The 27,992-nt window shown below is 37.9% G+C and overlaps 1 protein-coding gene across 1 annotated transcript in view; it reads right to left on the bottom strand.

Annotated features, from left to right (window-relative positions):
- Positions 1 to 27,992, bottom strand: part of CPEB4 (cytoplasmic polyadenylation element binding protein 4) — a 72,232-nt gene that overhangs the window by 32,814 nt on the left and 11,426 nt on the right. The window contains exon 2 of the mRNA XM_060400575.1: positions 18,894 to 18,975. Within this exon, the coding sequence (XP_060256558.1) occupies positions 18,894 to 18,975 (82 nt within the window). The remainder of the gene's footprint in view (positions 1 to 18,893; positions 18,976 to 27,992) is intronic.

Genomic DNA, 27,992 nt, shown 5'->3' with positions numbered 1-27,992 from the left:
ATGGTAGAGAACCCTCAAGTCTTGTTCATCTAAGCAATGGAAAGGGGAACTTAACAGTTAATTACCTACCAGAGTTCAGCACTCTATGCATCAGGAGTAGTGTGAGAATATAAAATTGACTCAGAATTACACACATTCCAATTAGGAAACAGCAGTTTAAACTCTGACCCCACAGAACCATAACAGACTCTCCAAGACAATAAAAACAGTGGGTAAGCAGAGCTTCTCCCATGACTGGAGCAAGTCTTTCAGGATGCCGGGAAGACTCCAGACCCCACCTAGTTCCGATGAACACTATGGGAGCCAGGGCTAGTATGTGGTCCTATCCACCACCAGCCACACATTTAAAATTATTTAGAAAGGGACTTTAGACCACAGCTATCCTTCAGTCTCTCAAAATCCTCTTTCAAATAGTCTCCACAGAAATAAACTCATGTCATAAAAAGAGAAAAGTGTTCTCTGTTGCTAATAGCTTTAATTAAACCACATGTGAAACTTGGGAGTCTAATATGAAACAAAATCTAAAAATTTTTCTATAATTTAAAACCAAATACAAGGATTTTTTAAACTGTAAATTGCGTCACTTAAAATTTCAGTGTGTTCCTGTTTAGGGAGGAAAGGTAGGGATGGAGACCGGCAAGGAGATGAAAACTAACTTTGATATTTCAATCTCTTCCTAAAAACTGGCTTTGTTACTTAATGTTTATATACACAACCAAGTAGCTAAATCCAGTGAATTCCAGCTTAACTGCTTAACTGCAAGCCCAGATCATAGGACCTGTCACAAGAATATCTTTTAAAAAGCACAGACTTGAGATGCTAGAACAAGAACATGACCTTAATTGTCAAAAACTTGGGAGGGAGGGAGGGAAAGAGGGAGGGAGGGAGGGAGTGGTGTTTCTGAATCACTTAAGAGTAGCAGCTGATTTTCTGTGATGGAACACTTGGATTACTTTTGTAGCTGTAAAACCCTCTAGTCAGTGAACTAATAGTTATCACTCATACCATTTTTATCATAAAACACATTTTTAAAAGATGATATAAATCAACACAGGAACAAAAATATTTAATGATATTAACTGAAGTTAAGTTTCTGTATTTCGAAGAAGATACTCTTAATTTTTTTAAAAGGTAACATCAATGAAACCAAGGCTGTTCTATATGAACTATAATGCCTGTTACTTGATACTAAAAAATGATAATTAACAATGAGAATCCAAAGATAAATTCCCAAACTAGCTGGCCCAATTTAACTAGTCAAGTTCCACCTTATCAGAAACTGACTTTTAGGGTAACTTTTAAGGAGAAAGAGATAAGAACAGTTCAACAAAACAGGCACAAAAATACCCCCTCACTCAGTTCTCTCAGTCTGCCTCAACACACACCTCCTAAAATGCCACCCTGCACTCACAAAGTAGGTATTCTTTGAGACTTTTTCTGTTCATCAGACTTCTAAATACTGTAATTCTATTCTTTAGCTAAGACAATAGGGCACTGGCAAAATTTACAGATTAACTCTGAAAGTGATACTTGTTTTTATTTTTTGACCTGTTCTCATGATGAGTCCTGTTGAGCTGAAATCCGTTATGCCCTCTGTATAGTAAATACACCTGTTAAATATTTTGTTAAACAAATAGCAATGCTTTCTATTTCAATTTTAAAATATTAGCAGTGACATAAGAAAACTTTTGGGAAAAACTTTCATAATGCTTCCCTACCCTACCTGCCCTATCCTATAAATTCTTTCTATAATTAAACTATTTAGAGTCATCCATTCATGACATCTATTATGAAGAACACAGACCCCTTCCTTTCTGGAAGTCCTCTGAAAGCTCCCATTCTAAGTTCCATGTTACTCTAAAGTCTTCTACAAGCCTTTCACATTCTCCTTGTGCCCCTTTCATTTCTGCTCTACAGATGCCAACTTTCACCAGCAGTTTTGCATTTTCTAGTCCATGGCTAGATTACTGGCAACCCCCTCCCTCCCTCCAAGACCTCTTTGTTTCCAATGGAGAATATTTGCAAATCTTTTTTGTTTGTTTACTTGTCTTTTTTTCAATTATTTTCCCTAGGGCAACTTTCCCAAAAAAGAAGCCCCTCCTTTTTAGATTAACTCACCAAATTTTATTTCTATCTATACTGCAACAGATAACCATCTTAGGTAATCATCTCAGCTACTTGCTAACTATCTTATCTCTTTTAAGAAACAGCCCCCCTCTTTAAGAACTAGAGCTTCGTTGTTGTTGTTGTTGTTGTTGTTGTTGTTGCTGTCATTGAACCTAGGTATCTTGGGTTTCCTGTTTGGGCACCAAGTAAGCATTCAATGAGTTTACTCCACTGAACTTAAAACACCATCATTTCACAAATGAATACACTGAAGTAAAATCTAAAAATCACTGAGATATCTAAATATGAATATAACCCAGTGTTTGTGAGTTTTGCTTTCTGGCTTTTTGATAACTCATTCATCTATAAACATAACCCAGGCTTTGGTACATTTAGAATTGAATTCCTCAAGGGAGAAGGAAAGTATTAGGATTTCTGGCAAGTGAATCTATTTCGTGGATAACATTCAGTCTTTGGAGGGTCTTAGTATTGATTATGTTATAAACACAAAGAAATATTGCCAGATCAGCAGTCCTAACCTTAAGGGACACTATGACAGGAAAAGTAGTCGTCCCTGGAGGCCCGCCGTGGCATTTGGAGCCAGAAGCCTGGCATGCATCATGCAGAAGGCATAGACTATATTTGGTGACATGACTCAACCTAGCCAAATATAGGCAACTGATACAGTGTGACTCTGGGGAACTACACTACCAAATTCTACAGCCTAGAAAAGATTCAGATTCCAAGTAGGCATTTGCGAGTTGGAAAGAACCAATATTTACCAACTAGAATGACTAAGAATTACTGGGGGAAGGAGGTGCTCAAAAGAACAGTATGTACTATCATAACTATCATATTAAGACACTAGCTAAAGTAACCAAGTTAATAAGATGAAAGGAGAAAAAAAACTGGAAGGAAATACTCTAATAAATTAGTATCTCTTACTTTCAAAATTAGGTAAAATAAGTTATTTTCTAAAAACTAACCCAGATAGTATTGCTACTGATGATTCAGCAGGAAATGATATAATAAATGCTGCCATTTCAAACACACAAGCAATAAAAAATATCAAATGTTCTCTAGTGCTATTAGATTTCACGCTATGGCCTTCTCTTTCTCAGTCATGCGAGCACTGCTGGGGGCATGGTCGAGCAAGGGATGGTAACAGGGGACAGCTCTGCAAGGCTGTGTAAAATACAGCCATGCTGACCAAAATAGTGACAGCAGCCTGGAATGCTGAGTTAGTTTTGTTAGATACTAACAAAAAGGGAGAGGTTTCCAGTGGACAGGCTTCCCTGGTGGCTCAGACAGTAAAGCGTCTGCTTGCAATGTGGGAGACCTGGGTTCAATCCCTGGTTTGGGAAGATCCCCTGGAGAAGGAAATGGCAATCTACTCCAGAACTCTTGCCTAGAAAATCCCAGGGATGGAGGAGCTCGGTAGGCTACAGTCCATGGGGTTGCAAAGAGTCAGACATGACTTAGTGACTCCAAGTTTCTTTCTTTTCATTGAACATCATTAAAAATTTCTAACAGGGAAAGGATAAGCATGGATTTAGGTCCATTTCTAAGACAGATAAAAAGGTGCATGAACACAGCACAACACTCACACAAATATATTCATACATATACATACACATTATGTGTTGTTGTTTAACTAGAGCTGTTTCTCCTGGTTCTGCTCTTAGCGCCATAAATAATTGTTTAAAGGAGGTGCTGTTCCTGCCTTTCTACATTTGCTGTTTCTACCAATATTGTCAGATTTGCAGCAAGATGGCACAGTGGGGGCCTGCACGATGTAAGCAAGGTCCAAGAAATGATACATTCAGTTTGAATACTAACTTTACACTTAAACAAATGCAGAATATATATAAATATGAACTAATAAAAATGTACTCATTATGTTCTATCACTTAATGATACAAAGATCATTTTGTGTTTTATTGCTGACATGTAGGAATCTTAATTCCCCGACCAGGGATTGGACCCACTATGATCCCAGCATTTGAAATTCAGTGTTTTAACCGTTAGATCCCCAGGCAAGTCCCCAGAAATAATCATTTTTAATAATTTCTTCCACTGACCTAAAAGTAACTCCACAAAGCATAATCAGTAACCTTATTCTACCTCATCACTTCTCTGTGATACAATCAACTTCCAGTAAAGATGTTTCTATGCAAAATTATGAAAGAGACACCAGCTGGGACTGACATCAACAGGATGGAGAGTCTTGCCCCCCTCCCCAAAAAGCCATTTGAATTACACACATGCACACACGCATGCATACACGCAGAATTTAGACTACACAAAACCCCTTTCCAGGACAGATCTGACTTTCCGTTTAAAGGCTGGAGCTTGTAAAACATACTTGAATTCTCTTAACTCACTGCCATTTCCCTTCTAGATACTCTAGATATTCAGAACTACTGGCCCATTAACTTTCTCATCTGGGTCCCTTCCTCTGTCTGGAATGCCTTCCTTTCTGTCTGTTTCCAGTGTTTCACCACTCACGCCCCCTCCCTTTTATCCAGGTGGCTTCTTTCTTAGGCCTCACATCCTATGGAAAGTACCTGCCCAAAGCCACCTGCTCCTTGGATCAGACAGCCCCACTGGCTCCACATAACACTCTTTACACTTACTATATACTGTATTCAAATCACCTATTTCTAAACTCTCTTCCTCTAGGACAACAAAATCTTTGAGGACAGGTTTTGGGTCTCACATCCTAGAGCTCAGAGCAGAGAAAGGCACTCAATAAACTGCTGTTGAATAAATAAAACAAAGCTAGCAGCTAGTGGTCTCTCTGGCATGAAACACACAGTGCAAAGTGTAGAGTTGGACCAATCTCATCTAGCGAGGTAGGTTCAAGTTACTTAGTTTCTCTGAAGTAAAAACAGAGATATTTCCATGTACATGTGAGAAATTCATAAGATAATTTTTGCAGAATGCCCAGAAAAGTCCCCCTGGACAGAGTATGTGTTCAATTAATAGTAATTCCTTTCCCTTCAGTAACTTAAAAGCCAGAGACAACCAACAGTTTCTCGCTTGTGAGAGAAAGAAAGAGGAAGGATTCCTCCTTGCCAAGTAAGACCCAAACTGGACCCATGAAGAAGGGAGTGGCCATCTGGGGGATTTTTCAGCTTCAGAGAAATGAGTTTGCTAATGTTCTAAGTTGCCAACAGGGATATAATTCTTCTTTCAGGAGATGAGAGGAAAAAAGCTAACTCTTTTCTTTTATGATAGCCAAACTGGCAAAGTAGCATCAGTATTTTAGGAAATGAAAACTTTGGAAATTTCAACTTAAAAATATTCTTTTCAATAAAAGCCAAAGAGGAGCTTCTTTTTGGGCCAATAGCTCAGATTTAATTTTTCAATTGTGATATGGTAGCTGAAAATCAGAGTACAGTGTGGCAAAAAAAAAAAAAAAAAAGAGAGAGAGAGAAAACATTTTATCTTTAAGATAAGTAAAGTCAATGGGCTATGTTTCTACAGATTGAGGAAGGTTTCATAAGGATTGCTTTAACTATAACTGAGGGCAGGTACAAAGGTGGAAGATCTAAAAGCATCTAAGAATTTCAGGCAGATGGGAATGTCTAGAGAGACACCAGCAAAGAGCTGACCCAATTAAGGAATTCAAAAGATTTCCTACTGCCAGTAAACCTAACAACAAACCAGCAAGCAGGAAGGCTATTTTTATCCTTGCCAGAGGCCTTCTGACTCTGGATGCTACATTTAGAGGACAGAGCAACAAGATAACTTGCCTTAAGAGGATGTTATGATACCAGCAATTAATGGCAACTTTTCAAGCTTTAAATATTAGGCATAGTTTTTATTCAAAGTAAATGAGCCAAAGCCAGTTAAAAAAAGAAAAGATAATATAATGGAAGGAAAAGTGGAAAAACAGACCAATGGGTAGCAATCTAGAAACAAAGCCAAGGCAGTTAAAATTAAAATTAAATTAATTAATTAAAATTCTCCTATCTTGTAAAAATGTTGATTAAAACAAGCATGTGTCATAAGAGACCTATTTTAAAAGAACCAGTGGATAAAAATAAAAAATTGTAGAACTGACCTGAAGGTAAAGATTTTGAGAAGTGGCTCTCTGCCGTAACATGAAGATCAAGACAAATTTATGGAGTTCCTAGGAACTATAAAATAAGTTGCTTGCAAATGATTGAGGACTTTAGAGACAAGCCACTCTTAACATTAGTTACATGCATGCCAAGTCACTTCGGTTGTGTCCGACTCTGTGACACTGTGGACTGTAGCCTGCAGGCTCCTCTGTCCGTGGGATTCTCCAGATAAGAATACTGGAGTGGCTTTTCATGCCCTCCTCCAGGGGATCTTTCCGATCCAGGGATCAAACCCAAGCCTCTTATGTCTTCTGCATTTGCAGGTGGGTTCTTTATCACTAGTGCCACCTCACTGGTTACTGAAGTCCAAACCCCAAAAGCAATCAGCAAAGTCAGTATTGGCATTCTGCATACACAGCTATCAGCAACACTAATCACTTACTTAATATAAATTCTGATGACTTGATTGAACCTTAACATTCACTTGAATTTCATATCTAATTTCATTTGTTATTTCTCAAAAGGCCCTGTTCTTACTTTCCTTTATTAATACTAAAGGCACTTAGTCTTCCTCTTATTCATTAGTCTCCAAAACTAAATAATAAACAGGCTGTTCGAAGATGTCTGCAAATTATCTGGAGGATAAGCTGCATGAGGTTAAGAGTCTTATTTTTTATTTCCTTATATACCCCAACAGGCTAAAATAGTGCTTGGCACTATCTGCTTAATAACATATTTGTTTTATGAACAGCCTCCCATAACTTTAGACTTTACATATATATTCAAAGTGGTTCTCAAAGCAGAATGAGGGTGGGGTGAGGAGGGAAAGCAGTCTATCTGAATCACTTCTGGAATACACATGCTTAAGTCTCACGACAGACCTGGTGAATCAGAATGAGAAAAAAAGGAAAAGCTAGCTTGGATAAGTTCGCTCAGTGATTTCAGACCTTCACCCTCTGAAAGGTACCCTACAATAAGAAATCAGCAGGTGTGCGAAATCTGAATATTTTACAGAAGATTATGATAAAATACAGATTTTAAACTCTGTCCCCAGTTTCCTACATTAAGACACCTGAATGCCTAAAGTGTACTAAAATAAACATTTTTAATGTTTGTCTCCTCATAAATGCTGCACATAAATATCTACTGTGTGGCTACCAGACCATCAGCCGGAGGCTCTGTGTCCTATCCTGATTCTCCAGGCACCAGTTAGTCGACTGACTTCCAAAGCTATTGTATCTCTCGGAACTATAGTCTCTTCAACTATAAATTGGAGACCACAAAACTCACATGGAAAGTTATTATAAGGATTTAAATTAGAGATAATTTTCAGAAGGGGCAAAGCATAAAAGTCAGAGAAATGGTATCAGAAGTAATTGCCCTTTCACTTGAAACTTATTGTTAACACTGTTTCCTATACAGAATGTCCAGGTCCATGTCAAAAAAGAAATATACAGACCAGCATCAAATGTGCATTGTGGCCTACTACTACCCAATACACAGAATATGCTCAAATGTGTGTGGAGCTGGAATTTAAGCCGAAGCTAAAATGTAAAGTACTATGTGGCTTGAAGAAGGCCATCTCCCCCTCCTAACAAGGGCTGTCGTGTTACCCCAAACCAGGGTGCACCCCTGTTGTCACAGGGCTCCCCGTGCCCCTGGCACTGTGCCAGTTGTAATCTGAACAGTCCACACCCTTAGCTATGCTTCAAAAAGCAAAAAGATGGCTACAGATGCCCCCAGAGACAACATTCCAAAATGCTATTAATACTTGGTGGAGATGATAAGCTAGGATAAAGTAAGTGACTCCTAACTCCCCCTTTGTCCTCATCCTCACCATTTTCCTCTATGGAATTCCTTTTTTAGTTATGTTGTTTTTGGTAATGGGGAACATTCTAATGGCAAGAGTTTAAAGCTGAACAATTAGAGAAGTTCTCCACAGCAGTGTTTCATAACATTTCAGAATTATTAAGACCTACACTAATCAAAATATTTCACAGAGGCTCCCCACCATACCTGAAGCCCTCAAGCCCCACTCCAGTGGATATTACAAGTAAAACAAGAAACGCCTTTAATAATAAAAGGCTACTATGAATTCAGCAATACCTTTAAATGTATTTTCATTGTATTACATCAGCATCTGCATGCTTTAAAAGATAATCATGCAACACACACATGACAAATCTATCATCTAACTGGAATGTTTGGTTCTAGTAGGTTCCTGCTGCTGCTGCTAAGTCGCTTCAGTCGTGTCTGACTCTGTGCGACCCCACAGGCGGCAGCCCCCCAGGCTCCCCCGTCCCTGGGATTCTCCAGGCAAGGACACTGGAGTGGGTTGCCACTTCCTTCTCCAATGCTGGATCCCATCAAATAATTACCACGTCTGAAGAGGTCCATGATCCACAAATTAAGAACAGAAACATTACATAAAGCCAAGTTTAAACAACTCTTTCCTAGACATAGCATTTTTAGGCCTATCTGAAAAAGAAAAAATGCACTCTAGAAACAAAGCCTCAACTCAACTGAGCAGATCTGACTGATTTCTGGTTATATCCTTTCCTACAAGCTGCTGCTGCTGCTGCTGCTGCTAAGTCGCTTCAGTTGTGTCCGACTCTGTGCGACCCCACAGACAGCAGCCCACAAGGCTCCCCCGTCCCTGAGATTCTCCAGGCAAGAACACTGGAGTGGGTTGCCATTTCCTTCTCCAATGCATGAAAGTATAAAGTGAAAGTGAAGTCGCTCAGTCGTGTCCAACTCTTAGCAACCCCATGGACTGCTGCCTTCTCCAGTCAAGAGTACTGGAGTAGACTGCCATTGCCTTCTTACAAGCTCCTCAATATTAAATGCTCACATGAAACCCATATGCTATTTTCAGTCATTAAACCTTCAACCTTGACATTTAGGAATACCATGCCAGAGACTGTGTGGAATTGCTGATAGTAACTTAAAGTTCACTAAGTTCAATCCCTGCACTTCCTCTTTTAGATAAAGACACCAAGATCTAGAGGGAAGTGACCAAATTAAGCCATGTAACTGCTAATGGCAAAACCAGGTCTTAATACACTCCTCAATGCTTCTCTTTATTTATTACATTTTGGGAAAGTCTATTATAAGCCAACAACTTCTGATCTTTTACAATAAAGACATCAAGTGGCCAATTTAAGTATCTCCATTTAATTAACCATGACAGACATTTATTATTTGGAATATTACAGCCAGTACAAGTTGACTTTTTTTTTAGATTCTTTATACAAATTAAGAGTAATTAATCATGGCTGCTCTTCAGAAGATCTGCACATCAGTGCTGGTTCTCAAAAATTAAAAAAGGTTCCTCTAATTGGTTGATTCCTCCTTCTCTTTCCCAAACTACAGCAACTGGTATCAGCTCAACTGGATACGAAAGAGATTATGGAACTACTTTCCATTCAGAGTTTCACTAATGTTCTTAACTTATGGTTACCAGGTAATAAGCAGAATAAAAAAGAGCCCTGCTTTTAGAACAGACTGCACTGATGTGGGACTGAGTTCAGACTAAGTCTGTCAGACAAATCAGACAAAATAATGAAGCCCAGAGGCAGCCAGGCCATCTCCTTACCTGACTTGAAAAGTAGTAACTAGTTTTAAAGCGAAAGAGGAAAGTGAAAGAGGAGTGAAAAAGTTGGCTTAAAACTCAGCATTCAGAAAACTAAGATCATGGCATGTGGTCCCATCACTTCATGGCAAATAGATGGGGAAACAGTGGAAACAGTGACAGACTTTATTTTGGGGGGCTCCAAAATCACTGCTGGTGGTGACTGTGGCCATGAAATTAAAAGATGCTTGCTTCTTTGAAGAAAAGCTATGACCAACCTAAACAGCAAATTAAAAGGCAGAGACATTACTTTGTCAACAAAGGTCTGTCTCAAGGCTATGGTTTTTCCAATAGTCATGTATGAATGTGAGAGTTGGACCATAAAGAAAGCTGAGCACCAAAGAATTGATGCTTTTGAACTGTGGTGTTGCAGAAAACTCTTGAGAGTCCCTTGGACTGCAAGGAGATCCAACCAGTCCATCCCAAAGGAGATCAGTCCTGAATATTCATTGGAAGGCCTGATGCTAAAGCTGAAACACCAATATTTTGGCCACCTGATGCGAAGAAATGACTCATCTGAAAAGACCCTGATGCTGGGAAAGGTTGAAAGCAGGAGGAGAAGGGGACAATGGAGGATGAGATGGTTGGATGGCATCACTGACTCAATGGACATAAGTTTGAGTAAACTCTGGGAATCAGTGATGGACAGGGAGGCCAGGCATACTGCAGTCCATGGGGTTGCAGAGCCGGACACTACTGAGTGACAGAACTGAACTGAACGAGTTTAAAACTAGTTAAAAGTTACCCCTTTTGCAAATTTTTACTGCAGAACAAGTTCATCAATGCTTTTCTCTTTTCCCTCTTTTAAATTTGGTAGTAAGGAGAGTGGCAACATCAGGGGAAACAATAAGGAGTAGCAAATAAAGAACATCATAAATCAGGTATACACAACTGATAAATGAATCAACTGCCTACAATATTTAGGTTGAGATTCCATACATGTCAGAAAGAAATAATTTGTGGCAGAGTTGTGCAACTGTTCTGCTTCCTGTTGTTAAATTGAATGCAAAGAGAATCTCGGATATTTTTATGAAAGCTATGACTCAAGTGGCATGGCTTCCCCTCCCTCAATGTCAGCAAGTAACATATTCTAGGATTATATAACAGGATTAAGGAAAGTCTTAAACCTTCACAGACAACTCACCATTGTATTACTCCATAATCAAAAGGGCTTTCATTATGCAGATTAATAGCACATAGGGCTGTTCTAGTAGCTATCAGGAAATGAAACAGCAAGTCACCTCTCTACAGAATTTTACCATATAGAGGGAAAAAAACAGAAAAATAATAAGGTGATACTATCAAAAAGTACAATATACTATTATTAATTTAGAGATGGTGCATGAACAAAATGGATCCCTATAAATGTTCCGGACCTCCTTCTACTTTTTATACCATAGGGAGATCCCTAATATTTTGACACTGACAACCTGCTGACAAAGTCTGAAAACCTTACTACTTAAATGCTATTCAGACTTCACTTCTGAATGGAAAATAATATTATTATCTGTCCACATTGTAATATCTATATTTATTAAGTTGTACATAGATGGAGGAGCCTGGTAGGCAACAGTGCATGGGGTCGCAAAGAGTCAGACATGACTGAGCGACTTTACTTACTTACACAATACTTAATGTGAAAATGTACGAGATTATAGAAAAGCACTCATAAATTTGCTACCTGATTGCTGCTTGGGTTTTGGTATGGTATTTCTAAGTTTAAACTGTCAAATATATTTATTTATTTACCAATAAATATTACCAATTTATCAAGAAATTTACCAATTTCTTTACCAATAAATACTACCAATGTTTATTTCTTTACCAATCCCTGCCCTGAATGTGAGTCTAACAAAATTAAATCACAACAGTCATAAGATATATGAGCTTTAATACAGCTGCAAAGAAAAGAAAAGCTGTATGAGTTAAAAGCATCTTTAGAAATAGTAAGGCTTTTTAACCTTTTAAATAACATAAAAAGTTTACTGTCACTTTTCCCTCTGGCCCTCTTTACCCTCACTTCTCATCCGGGTAAAAACAGAGTTACAATAATGTTTTAAGATGCCTACTCAATTTTCCTGGACTCAAATAAGATTCTTTATGTTCAATATTTAGGATTAAGATATGGAGACTGCTTGAGTAATTATGGACCGATCATGGATGACATAAGACAAATTCCCCTTTTGTGACAATTACTTATATGATTTTCAGAACAAATAAGAACAAGGGTCAATATTTCACTACCAACACGTGGAGGGCAAAGGATCACTACTTTGTATTTGCCAGCACATGTTATATAAAAAGTCCAGCAGATGAGGATCTGGCCAAGGAACAAGGGGCATTTAGTATGAACCAGGTTGGTTTCAGTTCAGAGCTTAGAATAAGGAAGACTTCAGTCTCAGGCTACCAACACATCAGTGTTCACAGACATCCCATTCTGTTCTCCCAGGCATTTCCCTTTCCCCTCCTTCCCTTGAAAAATTAAAACAAAACAAACCTGAAACAACAGCAATCCTCCAACCTGGAAAAGTACAGTCACACAGTTTGAAACCCACACCTTTGTAAACTCTGCCTACACAGTGCTATGAGGAATCAAAAGAATCCTGAGCAACAGTGAACCAGAAAGGAGTGGGTCTGAATTCAGAAATCAACCTGCACCAGGAATAGACAGACAATCATGGTCCACCACTTTGTCCCCTCCTTCCTCACAAAGGAAGTTACCTCAACGGAGAAGCCCAGGTCCCATCCCTCAGCACAACTAAGCAAAAGAAAAAGACTGTTTAGGATGTTCCATTTCAGCAGTCAGGAAAGGGAGGGTGTGGAAGGAGAGGAAATCACCTCACTTCTCAACAGCCACACACAAAGTTCATCATAACCAAGTTTATAAACTGCATTCTCTGCTGCGTGCCTCACTCTATTACTCATGAGGCTTCTAAGAGTAAGGCAATTTTCTCCTCCCTAGAGCCCTCCACTACTCACTCCCCTGCTACGCTGCTTTGAATTATTTGGTATCATCCAAACAGAGCAAGAAAAGAACAAGCAAGGTTTGCAGGGCAGCTGCCTGGAGGACTCTTGAGTCTTCAAGGCTTGCAGTATTTAAAGATGCTCTAATTCACCAGAAGACATTTGGTAACACATAATGGTAATTTGCTAGGAAAGAGAAATTTGACTATGAATCCAAATATAATTTAGTTGCTCTGCATTATCCGTGTCTTCTCTATGGTACTTTGTATCAAGGACCATTAAATATCCCTTGGAAAAAAATGTCCATCTAATCCTTTAAAAAGGTGACTGGAGACTGGGTTGCATAGTAGTACATAGCTGTCTTTCCACAAATTGTCACTGATTTACACAGAAAAAGATGAAATACTGTAAGAAATTATATCCCCCAACCACTATTTCAAATAAATCATTTTAATAGTACAGGAATAGAAATTACTTTGTAAAAGCCCCTTTCATATTTAAAACTGTATGCACTCTGAAATTCACATTTATAACTAAATATAAAATTTAGTCCTATTTTCAGAAACTCTGATGAAAGGTTTCTAGAGCTATCTCAGTGTATATAAAGTCATATACAATATCTGTTCAAAACATCTGTATCAGTATATAACACCTGTTCTTGAAAATACAGAACTACATGACTACAATTTTACGTATAGGAATATAAAAAGAACTGTGGATCCAAGGAAAATTTAAGGTCTTCTGGTTATTACTTATGATATCTTTTTAAAGTAGACTAACTACTCCTTCCACTGTTGTAGAGATACAGAATTTAAGTAATTATTCCAACAGTCACTCTCTCTCTCACAGTGCCACAGAAAATCTTACTCAAAATTAACAAAACTGGCTTTGTGTACTAAACTTTCAACTGACTTTCATGATTTTCTCCTAGAGAGATTATTATAAATGTCTTTTCTTAGCAACAAAGAAAAGAGGCACAGATGGAATCATCACTTGCGCACTCGTTTAAGCATTTGTTTCAAACAAATTCACACATATGAAAAATAGTTGGGGAAGAGCCCTCTAATTTACTGTGCAGATAAAGAAAAAAAATTCCCATAAGTTGTTTTAAAATGCAAGGTCACAATACCTTAAGCAGTCAGGAATTAAATACATAGCATTTGGGGGATAGGTCCAGCTCTTTAAATAAGTTCTTATTAAATGAATACATGAAGCACGTAAGGCACGAAGGTTTAACTGTACAACACACTCCCACACTTACTCAACATATGCAATTGGTTTCTCGGGCACCATGGGAATATGTAAAAGACTGGCACTTTAAACAACTTGCATTTCTGAATTCAGTCATCATTGCCCACATGCAAATTAAGTATTTTAAAATGCCTAAAACTGAGAGAGACTGGTGTAGATAACACAGAGCTCCTCCTTCCAAAACCTGGAAGCAAGATGCATTCATGCATTCTGTATCAACATGAAGAGTAAAAGACTCTAATTTCATAATATATTGAGGAAAATTAAAACAGTATTCTGATCATAACTTAGTTAATTAATATCTGAAGAACAACTACATAATGTTTTGACAATTTACAGATTGCCTTTGTTCACTCAATAATTTTGCTGTCTCATTAGGCTTTCCAGTGAAATGAAGCAAATAGGATATTAAATTGTTTCAATATACAGGATTTAAAACACTCAACCATTAATATGAAACTATGGATTGTTCAACTGTGTGATATCTGATAATTTTCCTTCTGATAATGTCTCTTTATTCCAGTGCTGTCTCCCTCTGCTTCCATTCCATAAACTGGTTTATGCCTATATTCCTTTATTCCATTCACATACAGAAAAGAAAAAAAAGGCCCCTTAATTTTTACAGGACTCTCCTACGTATACTGAAAATAATACCACTTCGTGAATCTTTATCTCACTGTGTCCAAGCCATGCTTCAGAGACTGAAAGCAGATGCGCTGGCACGTGATTTTAATCTATTTCATGCTGCTCCATTTCTAAACAGTAAGTACCAATTTCACAGGCGAGAGAAAACACAAATAGCACTAAGATACAACATTTCCCAAGTATACATCTCAGCATCTACAATGGTAAAAGATTTTCCTGTCCAGGTGAAGGAATTACTTGATAAGCCTAATAATTATTGTAGCAATGCGCAAGCTGCCATCTTGGAGATAACTCAAAAATTGGTGTACAGCGCAGGCTCTTAGCTTATGAGACTGGGTGTACAACGAGGAAAATGAAATCAGTCTCTGGGGAAGAACTGCTACAGATTGTCACTGGTGTTAGTTATGGAGAAGGCAATACATAATTTCATGGGTAAAAATAACATACAGACATGCCAGCTGATCAGTGAAAGGACCTAGAGATAAGGCAGAGGGAAGACATTTCCTCTCAAAGAGGTAAACCTCCGTACATGGAGAAGATGATAAGAAGCCTTAAAATTCTTAGAAAAACTATTTTAAAATAAACCATAAAATTAAAAAAAAAACCTAATGTAAATTATGAAATGAAAGCTAGCTATTCCATTTGCACATTTCTTTTATCTTTTTAAAGGTTGCTAAACAAGCCAACTGGAATCAACAGCATATTCATAAAAAACTGAAAAATTATATTTGAAAGTTGAAAGTTTTGAGACATAGACATATTAACATCTTGTCTGTTGATGGAAAAAATAAAATTTTAAACCCACTTTTAAAGCAGTTTCTAAAGGAGTTTCTAAAGGAGTTTTTAAAGGAGTTTCTTTTTCCCCCTAAAAAATAAGTAGTTTAATTTTTTTAATGTAAATAAATAATACAGCCTTACAAAGTCATTCAATTGACAGATCTTGTACCAATTTTAGGCTTTATTATTTAAACATATACACACAAACCACATATCTATGCGGGACTGCAAATGGAAATAAAAATAAATGAAGTCATTCAACATACATTTTATAAAATCATTTTAAGATAAAATGAACCCAAACATAAAATCTGCCTCCACATGATAGTTTTTTTAAAATAATTTTCAAATTAATTCTTTTAATTGCATCTTTATACCACTTTTCTGAAAGCCATATTGTTCTATACTAATCTCACAGAAATAATGCCTATTTTCTGTTTATTCTATTTCTAAGGAAGCAGAGCACATGAAGAGGCCACTTATTTACTTTCAAAATGGATAGGCATTATTACTTTAAAAGGAGAGAGGAGAGTCTGACAAGAAATAAAGTATTCCCATGAGCAAAACTGCATTGCAATGGACTACAATGGTACAAAGTTCATCATCTTGGTTAAAAAAAAAAAGGCATAACTACTGTCTGACATTTTAGGACCATGAACTCATCCATGAAGTCCTTACTGCTCTTAAAAGGAAAAAATACACAAATTCATTTAATATGCTTAAGTCACCTTGGCACCTTATATTGAAACTGGTTTTCTCATTTGATAAGCATGAAAACAGACAAATAGATGTTTAGTAATAAAAATCAATACCATGTATTGAGCGTTTTCTCAATGAACTGGGCAGTATGCTGGATTTTGTAGACACATCGTATCATTTAATCTTCAAAACCACCACAAATTAGTGGCAGAATGGCAATATAAATCCCAGTCTATCTGACTCGAAAACCCATGGTCTTTCATTCTGGCATATTTCCTCTTATAAATCACAATTTTACAAAATCTTTGTGTTCCCATATTAGGACAATCAGGTTTAATTCTGTCACCAGACTTATCTTTTAATTATCTCTAGAAAATTAGTCTAGGTAATTATTTAGGTAAATATTGGTAAGAAGAAATTAAAAAGGGAATATGGTGACTCAGATAGTAAAGATTACCTGCCTGCAATGCAGAAGACCCATGTTCAATCCCTGGATCAGGAAGATCTCCTGGAGAAGGGAATGGCTAACCACTCCAGTACTCTTGCCTGGAGAATCACATGGTCAGAGAAGCCTGGTGGGCTGTAGTCCATGAGGTCGCAAAGAGTCAGACATGACTGAGCGACTAATACTTTCTTTTCATAGAATAAAGGCAGAAGTTTATACAATAAGCCACTTTAGTGAACTAGAAAATAAAAAATAAATCTGAGTTGTCCTGACTGTATCTGATAAACCAAGAAAATGTTGTTAATCCTATTGGAAAAATGTGTACAAACTCTTATAAAAATACTAGAGGCTTACTTCTTAGAAGTGAAGTGAAGGTCATTCAGTCATGTCTGACTCTTTGCGACCCCATGGACTATACAGTCCATGGAATTCTCCAGGCCAGAACACTGGAGTGGGTATTCTGAAAGGAATACTGGAGCCTTTCTCTTCTCTAGGGGATCTTCCCAGCCCAGGGATCAAACTCAGGTCTCCCACATTACAGGTGTATTCTTTACCAGTTGAGCCACAAGGGAAGCCCTACTTCTTAGAAGCATGACATAATAAAGGGTTTATGACTGCTGCCATTTGTAAACTGTTTTCTCTGATTAAAGACACAGGCACTTATCATGAAAATGAGTTCTAATTATTATCCCTAGTATCTATTACATAAGAGAAGAGGCTCTTAAAAGAAGTTGCTGATTAAATCAATTTAAATCAATTAAGGAAACAACCACAAATTCACAGCAAGTTACAAAAAGTAGTACAGAGAGATTCTGTGTACCCTTTATTCAGTGTCCCCAGTTGGGAACATCTTATGTAACTATACTACAAAACCAGGAAAGTGAGACTGTACAATCCACAAACTATATTCAGATTTCTCCTTTAGCTACTTTATTTTAAAGTGTGCAGTTTTTCTGGTGCTAGAAAGAGCCTTAGACTCTCCTCATTTTTCTGCTGGGAAAACAAAGGGTCAAAGAGGCTGAAGGACTAGCCAAAGTCAGAGTGCTAAGAAGTGACAAAATAAAAAGCCAATTCTGAAAGACCATCTTTCCCCAGAAACAAAGTATACAACCCCATTAGAGGCCATCAGAAGTCCATGAGGAATTCAGTAAAGACATTCAAAATAATCCTATTTCAAAATTGGTTCATCAGAGAGATACATATTCTTTCACATATTAGTTTTCATCTTTTCAGACTTATTAGGTCTGCTGAAAAACAGTTTTACTGCATCAGTAATACGGTAAACCAAACACAAAGAAAACTAGGCCAAGATAGTTACCACTTAAAGTCATACAGGCTCCTTGCCACCTCTGATCCCAGTACAAAGCTGTCTTGGCAAAAAGCAGGCTCATAAACACTGAATGAATGAACAACTTAAGTGACAGGACCAAATATACCAAACAACCCAAATGTTTTTAAAAACAAACAGGAAAACTCTGCAGTATAATAAAATGATATTTTTTGCAGAAAAATATTTATTTTGTGGGGTAGTTTTCATAACATCAGAGCTAGAATGGCCCTTAAAGAACACCTAATCTGGTCATTCTCAACTCTGGCTACACATGAACATCACCTGAGATAATAAAAAAAATCATAAGCCTCACCCCACACCTGGAATGGGGCCCAGGCATCTGTGCTTTTAAAGTTCCCCATTATTAAGTCCCTTATGATAAGAGTGGTTCTAAGTACTTTATTAAAGATAAAGAAATTGAGGCCTAGTCAAACTGCAGTATCTTATTCAGCACAAGAATTGAGACCAGAATCCAAGTGGGAATAGCACGACTTTTTTAACATAATATATAAAAAGGATTTCAAGAACCACAAAGCTTTGTTTTAACTTTGAAACTGTTGGACATTAAAAAAAAAAAAAGTGAAACCAGACCAAAAGATCTATCAACATTGAACTCTTCCCAGTGTATAGTTATTATCATTGGTGAACAGACATACAGGTGAGCAACACTACGCAGGTTTTGCCTGAAAGATTAAAAAAAATAAGAAGTATGGTTCCCATCTTTCCAGTTAACTGCCCTCCCTTAGCAATCAGTACTCTTATAGTTCCCTTAATTGGTATTGTAAAGGGCTTACAGTGGATGTCTATCAAGTAAGTTTGATTTTTGAGCAAAATGAGATACATGTATAAAATAGATGGAACTGGACACAAAATGTGAACCTATAATATTTGCCATATTGCTCATCAAGTTACACAGATAATGATACACATTTTACACTATTTACTAAAATCAAATAGTTATATTTGGAAAATTACCTTTAATCGAATCATTTTCAGCTCTCATTATGTCAATGAGTGAACTCTCCAATGAGTGCATGTCAAAAGTCCTGGGGCGATCCTGTAAACACAAACAGCCACAAACCACTTTTAAAATAGCATGTAATTATAAAAGAAAAGAATAAGCTGCATCTGATGGGACACAGATCAAAAAGCAGGAATTTTCTTCCCTCTCCATGTAAGGCACATTATTACTACATTTTATTCTTAACACTTGCAAAATACCAAAATCACAAGTACCCAGGGCTCAGCAAAGACTGATTTGATTTCCAATAATAATTTTCAATAAAAGCATTACTTTCAAGAACAAAGCAAAAACTAATTTCCATATGGTTAAGAATATTAAATATATATATAATTAGAATTCATAACCTTTCTCTGTCGCTTAAGATTTCAGTAATGTGGCAAAGCTTCCCAAAGTTGTTCCAGCAGTTAAGGTGACATCTACATGTTCTATTCAGAATAGCTATATTTACTTATAAGCCAAGATCTGAAAATAGTCATCAAATGTCTACAAGACCATTAAGTAGCAAAGCAGTCTTGATTTTTCTGCCATTAGAATAAAAGGAAGACAGGATATGGAGAACACTGCTGGTCTCAACCCTGGCTTAACAAAATGGACTTCATGAATGGGTGAGGAATCTGAAAATACACAACCATGCTGATGCTGTGGCATGCTTCAGGGTATTAGAGATCACTAAAATCAAAGTTTAGCTCAGACAGTGAAAAGGAGATGAAAATATTTTCTAATTAAATACTAAAGGGAAAACAATACCTGTAATACCTGTTTCTGACCCACCTTGAGAATAAATATATACCTACAAAGACCACAGCAAGGTTATTAAAGAAAAGGGGGCTTCCAAAGGAATTTTAGAAGCATGATTTCAGAACTCTCTCTTCAATGATATTTTCCTCTCATTACTTTTTAATTCAAAGCTTTGGTTTTTTAAAAGAATTTGCCTAATTTTATCCACCACCCCCTCTTTTCTTTCAGAATTGCTGGGATCTCATTTTCCACATTTCAGACCTCCCTGGTGGCTCAGACGGTAAAGCATCTGCCCGCAATGTGGGAGACCCGGGTTTGATTCCTGGGTCAGGAAGATCCCCTGGAGAAGGAAATGGCAATCCACGCCAGCACTCTTGCCTTGAAAATCCCATGGACGGAGGAGCCTAATAGGCTACAGTCTATGGGGTCGCAAAGAGTCGGACACGAATGAGCGACTTCACTTTCACTTTCTTTCACTTTCCATCTTTTGATCATTCCAACATTTCTCCTTTGTCCTTCCATAACAGCACTCACCCTGCACTATTATTATTCTTCCCTGAAATAGGGACCACTCCTCCTGACCCCACCCACCAAACAGATATCCAAAAATGTTCAGTTATGGGACACAAACTTTTTTTTAAGTTCCACAACCTGAAGGGTCCAACGGTAGTTATACTGGGATATCATCTATATTTAAAGTAGAGAGTGTTACAGGTATTTTCCCCTGGGACAGCACGGGATAAAGATGGGAAGGGGAGTAGATGTCTTAACATGCTCTTCTCCTCTAAACTAGTATGGGGCTCCTCCAGAATACCTTTCCCACTTTTCCTCCTGATTCTTTCCTCATTGTCCTCATCTTCTCAATATGGTCAATAGAGAGAGGCAAGAGGACAGGTGGCCAGAATGAGAATTTCTAAGAATAAGTGTTCACAAAAAGGAGAAACTCTTCTGTTTTTACCCTTCCTCATCTCAAGCACTGAATTAAATCAAAACTTTATTGCGTATTCTTTTGGAAGTCAAGTGGATTTGAGGCATAACTGGAGAAAGAAGTTAAGAACAAATTCCACTATCTCATTCTGCAGTCACTGGATCTCTCCTCCCTTCAACAATCTATAAGCCACACTCAAAATCAGGCCAGCGACTATCTCTATTTCCACAACAAAGCCAGTCTTGGAGACACTCATGCTCAGAGTCTTCACTTGCCTGTGTCCTCTGACTGTGGGTTTCCCAAGGGTAGGAAGCATGTCTTACATCAAATGTTCCCCATGTGTACGATTCCCAAAGGGTGATGGTGTGTTGGGATGTTCATCTCTTCAACACACAGGACTGCCCAGAGGGCCAAGTGTGGCAGGAACTCCCTGGCAGATGACTTCTGCTTCTGTATTTTCATATTCTATGTATGCCATGATGTGAAACAGGCTGAAAAGCCTTGTTCCACGTATCTGTATCACTGTGCCTCACACAGGGTCTGGCAGCTTAGAAAGTACACAAGTTTCCTCAATTGATGAATGAATGCATTTCTTTGAGTAATTTTTATTAAATTTTGAAAGCATTTTTTCTCTCTTATTTCCTTGAGGTTTGTTTTTTAAATCCCCTTTCAGAGCTGGGCAGGGTGGTGGGGGTGGGGGGGGGGGGGTTTCGGTAAGAAAAATAAAACTGTAATGGCTATGGGGGTGATGTAAAAGGAGACCTGAGCCTATTTTTCTTTAATGTAACTACAGTAGTGAGCAACCTGTGAACTTTCAGGACTTGCATTTTGCCAAGCACTGAATGACAAGAGCATCCAAGAGAATCAGTTGGTAAAAAAAAAAATCAGTGTTTTTGTTTGGTTTGTTTTATGACAGCTGCTTCTGGTAAGTAAAGAAGCATCCTTTTCACCTAGAGGTTTCCAAATGTAGTGGAATTCAGCAAAGCCACTTCATACTGTCCCGCCCCAGGACTCTCCAGACTACTGTCTAAAACATAAAGGTTTTTGCTAAAATAACCACTGACTTATGATTGGTAGAGGACATTAAAACTGAAATCCTAAATGAATATCTAAATTATCAGTAGTGCTTGGAAGAATTAAAAAACAAAAAACCCTCTATCGTTGTTATACTTTTACTAGCTTTCATTTGTCACAATATAAATCTGATAAACACCAATATACAAACTCTGACTCTCAGATGCAATGTGTTAAGAAGAATTTTCAGGCTCTGAATGGATTTAGAAGAAAACAGTGCCTCAAAAGACATGTGTAAATGCAAGATACAAGTCCTACTGGCACAAGTACCACATTTTTGCCAGTCCTGATCTAATATGTTCGCTCTCCTCGTAGCTCAGTGGGTAAACAATCTGCCTGCAATGCAGGAGGCCTGGGTTCGATTCCCTGGGTGGGGAATATCCCCTGGAGAAGAAAATGGCAACCCATTCCAGTATGCTTGCCTAATATGTCTAACATGTACTTCTCCCCACAATTCAATCTTATTTGAAATTATAATTATTACAACTACTTTACATTTGTATAACACTTTGTTTCTTATGATGCTATAGTAATTCAGGCCATGTATTTTGCCAAGCAAAAGTTCTGTTCTCAGGCACGGTCCAAAGTTTATCATTTTTGATTACTCTCTCACTGATTTTTTTCTATTTTAAATACCCAATTTTACCAAAAGGACTAAAGTGTAAACATCTGTGCCATTAAGAAGTAGATGGAGGGGGACAGATACAAATAAACCCAAGAAATAAGAGCAGACAAACAATGCTGGGTTTTCTGCCCAAAAACCAGGGTGTCAAATCAAGAGTGTTCTGATTTCTACATTTCATCCTTCGATTTTGCCTTTTTGGTTTACTAATTAACCCAAACATCATAACCATTTATTTATTTTCTAGAATTCATTTCCCAGAAAGTAAGCTAACTATAAAATAGAAATTCTGTTAAGTAATAGCTCTTAATTTAACTTGAGATGGTGACCAAAATATGAACATCAGCCTAAATCTGCAGAGCATTAGACACTAGGAAGTGTGACATGTCATCTGAGCTTGTGCACTTTCATCCTCTAGACCTCATTCCTGATCTGAAATAGGAAAGGGTCTAATTAAACCTCTAAGGTTCCTTTCCCAGCAACAAAATACATCTGTATTTTAGCTTTCCCAGATCCTAAAACAGTCTGTGCTTTTTCAAGATTTGCAGTTTAAATTATAGTGAGTTTGGCAGGAATCAAAGATGTGAACGAGGATGACTGATGAAAGTTGCTAACTTCTTGCCCACAAAAAGGTGGGAGTTAATTAATCTTATCAATAAGAAAATGAACTCTTGTAAGTCTTAAAAGGACAGTCACTATGTTTTCATTATGCTATACATAATGCAAAATAACAAGCTTTATTAAAAAAGAAAAAAAAAATTTGTTGACGGAGGAATGTCCTGATCTCCAATAAAAGCTCAAAACAAAACGAAAACACTGACAACTCTATTTGCTTCAACCCGCCACTGCCAGTTTATCTTGGCAGCCCACAGAGAAAAGCAGATCTATTCTTTATTAAGAATCTACTAAGTATCTGACAATATTCTAGGTAGTTTTTAAATACTGTCATTAGTAATCTTCAAACCTCCTTATAATTTAGATTGTATTATTCTCAATTTTGGAGAAGGAAATGGCAACCCACTTCAGTATTCTTGCCTGGAGAATCCCACAGACAGGAGTCTGGGAGGGCTACAATCTATGGGGTCACAAATGAGTCGGACACAAATGAGCACTTAAACAACAACTCTCAATTTAATGGTAAAAACTAAGACCAGGGAAAAACACAGTTTATTGCACAGACAGATTACTGCTTAGTTCAGCAGCTTAGTCTGGATTTAAGAGCCCAAGTTTCACTCCAAAGCAGGTGGCGCTACCTTGGGTAAAATAATGGTCATGGCAGTCAAAAGATCACACTAACTAAGACACATATTAGAACAAATGAGACACTCTGCCTGCCTTAGGGTCCTGGGGTGAGGAACATGCTGGCTAGTACCTAGCAAACAGGGGGCACTCAAGTATGACTCAGTAAATGAAAAACAAAGAACAAAATGTATATAGGTAATATAGGATAATATCAGAGATACTAAAAACATGAGAGAGAGAGAAGCCTTATCTTCCTTCTTCCTGTTGAGATGACAGATCAATGTGGTCCACAAATTAAGAGCCTTAACATGCATCTCTAGGTTAACTACAGCCAACCACTGGAGCAGAAACGGTAGTAACAGTAATAGTATCAGGTAACATTTATCAAGATCTAATGCAATTTGAGTGAACTCCGGGAGTTGGTGATGGACAGGGAGGCCTGGCGTGCTGTGATTCATGGGGTCACAAAGAGTCGGACACGACTGAGCGACTGAACTGAATTGAATGCTTTACATGCATAATCTCATTTAGTCCTCACAAAAATTCTATACAATAAGTGTTCAATTATTATCCCACTTCACAGATGAAGAAGGCATAGCTTAGCATGGTTAACTAACTTTATCAGGTTAAGCAGAGAATGCAGAATTTGAACCACCAGCCTGACTTTAGAAATGTGAGCTTAACAACCACGAATGAAAATAAAAGACCACCAATTATTTTCAAGGCTCAGCAAAGCAGACTTGATTACAATGCAGGGATTTTTTTTTTTTTTTTTTGGTAACCTGAATTGTTGTATCTAATACATTGAGTTGCATCAGTAACTCGTTGGTTTCAGTTTATGTCATCTCTACTTCACAGGGCAATTTCTAAAGGAAAAACCACAAAAGCCACTATGAAAATCTAAGTTGATAAAAATAACCTTCTGACAAAACAAATTAGCATTTCAAAGAGTAAGACCTGTCCTTTTAATATACACCTGAATAATCCTGACTGCCACAGCAAAACAGGAAGATTTACATCAGCAAGTAACTGATGACATGGCTTTTTGTAACATCCCAGAAGTAGCCACAAGAAGCACATGAATCTGTGGGTCTATTACTACCAGGATGAACAATCTGATTGCAATTATGCCACAAACCAAAATTACTATTTCATAGACTTTAAAAAATATATCCAGATGAACAATAAAAGCCAGTGTTTCTCATATTTAAGAGTATATCAGAATCACTTGGCGGTCCTATTGAAACACAGCCTACTGAGTCAACACCCAAAGTTTTTCATTCAGTAGGTCTCGGTAGCTCCAAGAATTCACATTGCTACTAAGTTTCCAAGTGAAGATGGGGACCACACTCTGAGAATCACTGAGTTAAACAATTCCATTCCACAGGTTAATTTCATTAGATACTTTGGGATGTGATTTATAGCTTAAATCCTGTTTAACAATTATGATGCAGTCCAGCTTAAATATCAACTATTTTACAGTTTCCTTATAAAGAGAAAGGTTTTACTCTCAAAATTAAAAACAAAGTCCTCTCTTCCAAGCTCTAAGATGCATAAATTGGCAAAAGATTACAATTAAGTTCAATTTCAACAGAACCACCACTATAACCACTCCATTACTGGTTCTTGTCTTGTCATACTTGAGTCAGTATGTTTTAGCATTACTAGACCTGACTAATGCATAAGAGTCCCTTGGACTGCAAGGAGATGCAACCAGTCCATCCTAAAGGAAATCCTCAACATTCATTGGAAGGACTGATGCTGAAGCTGAAACTCCAATACTTTGGCCACCTGATTCGAAGAACTGACTCAATGGAAAACACCCTGATTCTGAGAAAGACTGAAGGCAAGAGGAGAAGGGGACGACAGAAGATGAGATGATTGGATGGCATCACTGACTCAATGGACATGAGTGAGTAAACTCCAGGAGTTGGCATTGGACAGGGCAGTCTGGCGTGCTGCAGTCCATGGAGTCCAAAGAGTCGGACACAACAGAGCAACCAAACTGAACTGAATTGACATTCTTAAGAACCAAAGCCAAAATTCAGCTACACCCTTTACTCGCTGTCTTCCTATAAAAACATACATGATTGTGAGCATCATTCTCAGATTGCTATGTATCTGTACTAGCTTATGGAAGTTTCTCTTTCTGGCTTACTCTGGAAGTTTCTCCTTGGTGAAGAAGGGAAAGGAAAACATTTTGGTCTGAAAGGCAAAGTCTGTGCCAGTATAACAGCTGCCAAAATAAATATGAAATCTGAGATGCCAGCAGAGCCCATAATTAATCAAAGGTAACTATGACAGTTTTAATCCAAAATTCACCAAAATGTAAATATTTTCTTGGATTAAATATTTAAGGCCACAGACATCAAAAGCTGACAATATAGTCAACTTTGAAGATTCCACTTTCAGATGAACCTTCCATCCCTATGCAAGCACAAGTCCCCTTTCCCCGTATCTACCAAGCACACTGACAGCCCATATTTATGAACAAAGTCTGTGATGGCTACCCACTCCCTCCTTCCCTGGACTGTGAGCTCCACTCACCCCCAAAGCCACAGACTGCAGCAACTGTGCAGCGCATAGTAAGTCCCTCATCACTGCCACCATCATTATTAAAATGGCTAATATCCCTTCTAGCTGTGTTGTGTCTCAGATAAAAGATGCACAATTTCTGTACATTAGTTCCTCACAACTATCATGTACAGTGGGTACAATTATTGCCCCCATTTTAGGCTTCTCATGAAGCTATGAGACGTTAACTACTTGCACTCAAAGTCACCAAGTAAGCGGTGGAGTCTACTTCATAGCAGAAGCTCAGAAAAGTGGTCCACTACTAAATGGACTTTGTCACAACCTATGAAATCCTTCACTTGTATACAGGGTCTGAATGCAGAGAACAAGTGTCAGAGGTTAAAGTGAAAGAAGTAATTATATCAAGTAGGAAAAAACCACAGTTACTAGCATCTCATATTTCTTAGCAGGGTCCCTCTTTGGTCAGTATTTTCTCATTATGAACACTATAATGAGGCAAACAGTCTTACAGATCTTAGGCTACCAAGTGCTTCCTAATAGAATAATAAACTATAACAAAATGGATCAATGTCTTTAGTATATTACCCTGATTGAATCAATAGCTCCATTTTCTCCCATGTGAACTGATGAACCAGATCTCTCTGGAAAGCCCTTGAGAAAATTTGCTTTTATTCCACCTTCACTAAATAAACCACATTCATGCTCAGTATTAGAAATCCTTAAAGTGATAAATATTTCTTGTCACCACTTGAGTGTATTAAAAAAACAACCTGGCATTCTAGACTTGACTAATCAGTTCCTAAATCAATAGACCCCTTCTTCTTGTTAACCATTTGTTCATTTCCACTTTACCTAGCAGAGGAAAATAACTAAAATCTATTCTAAGACTTGTGTTTAAATCACCACTTACTAGACAAGTGGTCTTGATATCATATCATCTCTGAACCTTGATTTCATCAGTGAAATAAGGATCTCCCTTACTTCACACATCTCCCTTATAAAACTGGGTTGAGGAGAAATGAAATAAAGTCCATGGTAGATCATGCACAATACCTACCAATTAGGAGATCCACTCAATAAACATTCCCTCTGCTCCTTCTCTCTCCAGTGCAATGGCAGAAGAGCCCCAAACCAACATATTAAATTAAGTATTGTTTGTATCTGAATAATTCAGCTGTTCCGTGCTACTTCCTATAGCTCATTTTCATAGAGAAACAAAAAAGGTGTTGGGGGGGGGGGGAATCTTTCCTACCTAATATACTATTTGGGGCAAGAGATCATTAATTCAGGAAAGTGAGTTAAGTTCTACTAAAACTCAGGCCATACCTCTATTTTTGGCTGCTTACTGGCAATCAGCATTCCTCTGCTATGTATCTGCTGGGTGTGATCAGGGTCTGGAGTCATCAGAGAGAATGGTCACCCAAATACACAACCTTTATTCCTAAACTGAGGTTTGTATCCTGTAACCCATACAATCCATACATTTCTCTCTTCCATGAGCCTTGACCTAACATCAAAAGGCAGCCTGCACCCACTGTGAGCCTCTGGGCTCTCATAGCTACCAGCCTCACATCCTTAGCTCTCCAATGTCTCCTGAGAAGGCACTTCTCAGTATTCAGGCACAAAGCAAGATGTCACTGACACCTCAGTTCATGAAGAGGAGAGTGTCTACCATGGTCATGCACTCCCACCATACGGTCCACAGAAGGCATAAAACATTTGTGGGTTGAAAAACAAGAGGTGAAAAAGTGTGATGCAGTCCAAAGGCCGGCAAAAGATTCCAAACCTTTAAATTCCCCTTAAAAACAAACAAAAATACAGCCCAAAAGCTCTGAGTCCTTCCTGTTCTCTCTCCTTTTGGAGAGCCTTCTCACAAATTCACAAAAATATAAACCCAGGAGAAAGCTGAGA

Source organism: Ovis aries, chromosome 16 (genome assembly GCF_016772045.2).
Source record: "Ovis aries strain OAR_USU_Benz2616 breed Rambouillet chromosome 16, ARS-UI_Ramb_v3.0, whole genome shotgun sequence".
Taxonomy (NCBI): Eukaryota; Metazoa; Chordata; class Mammalia; order Artiodactyla; family Bovidae; genus Ovis; species Ovis aries.
The sequence above is the reverse complement of the archived record's forward strand: the minus strand, read 5'-3'. Positions and strand labels throughout refer to the sequence as shown.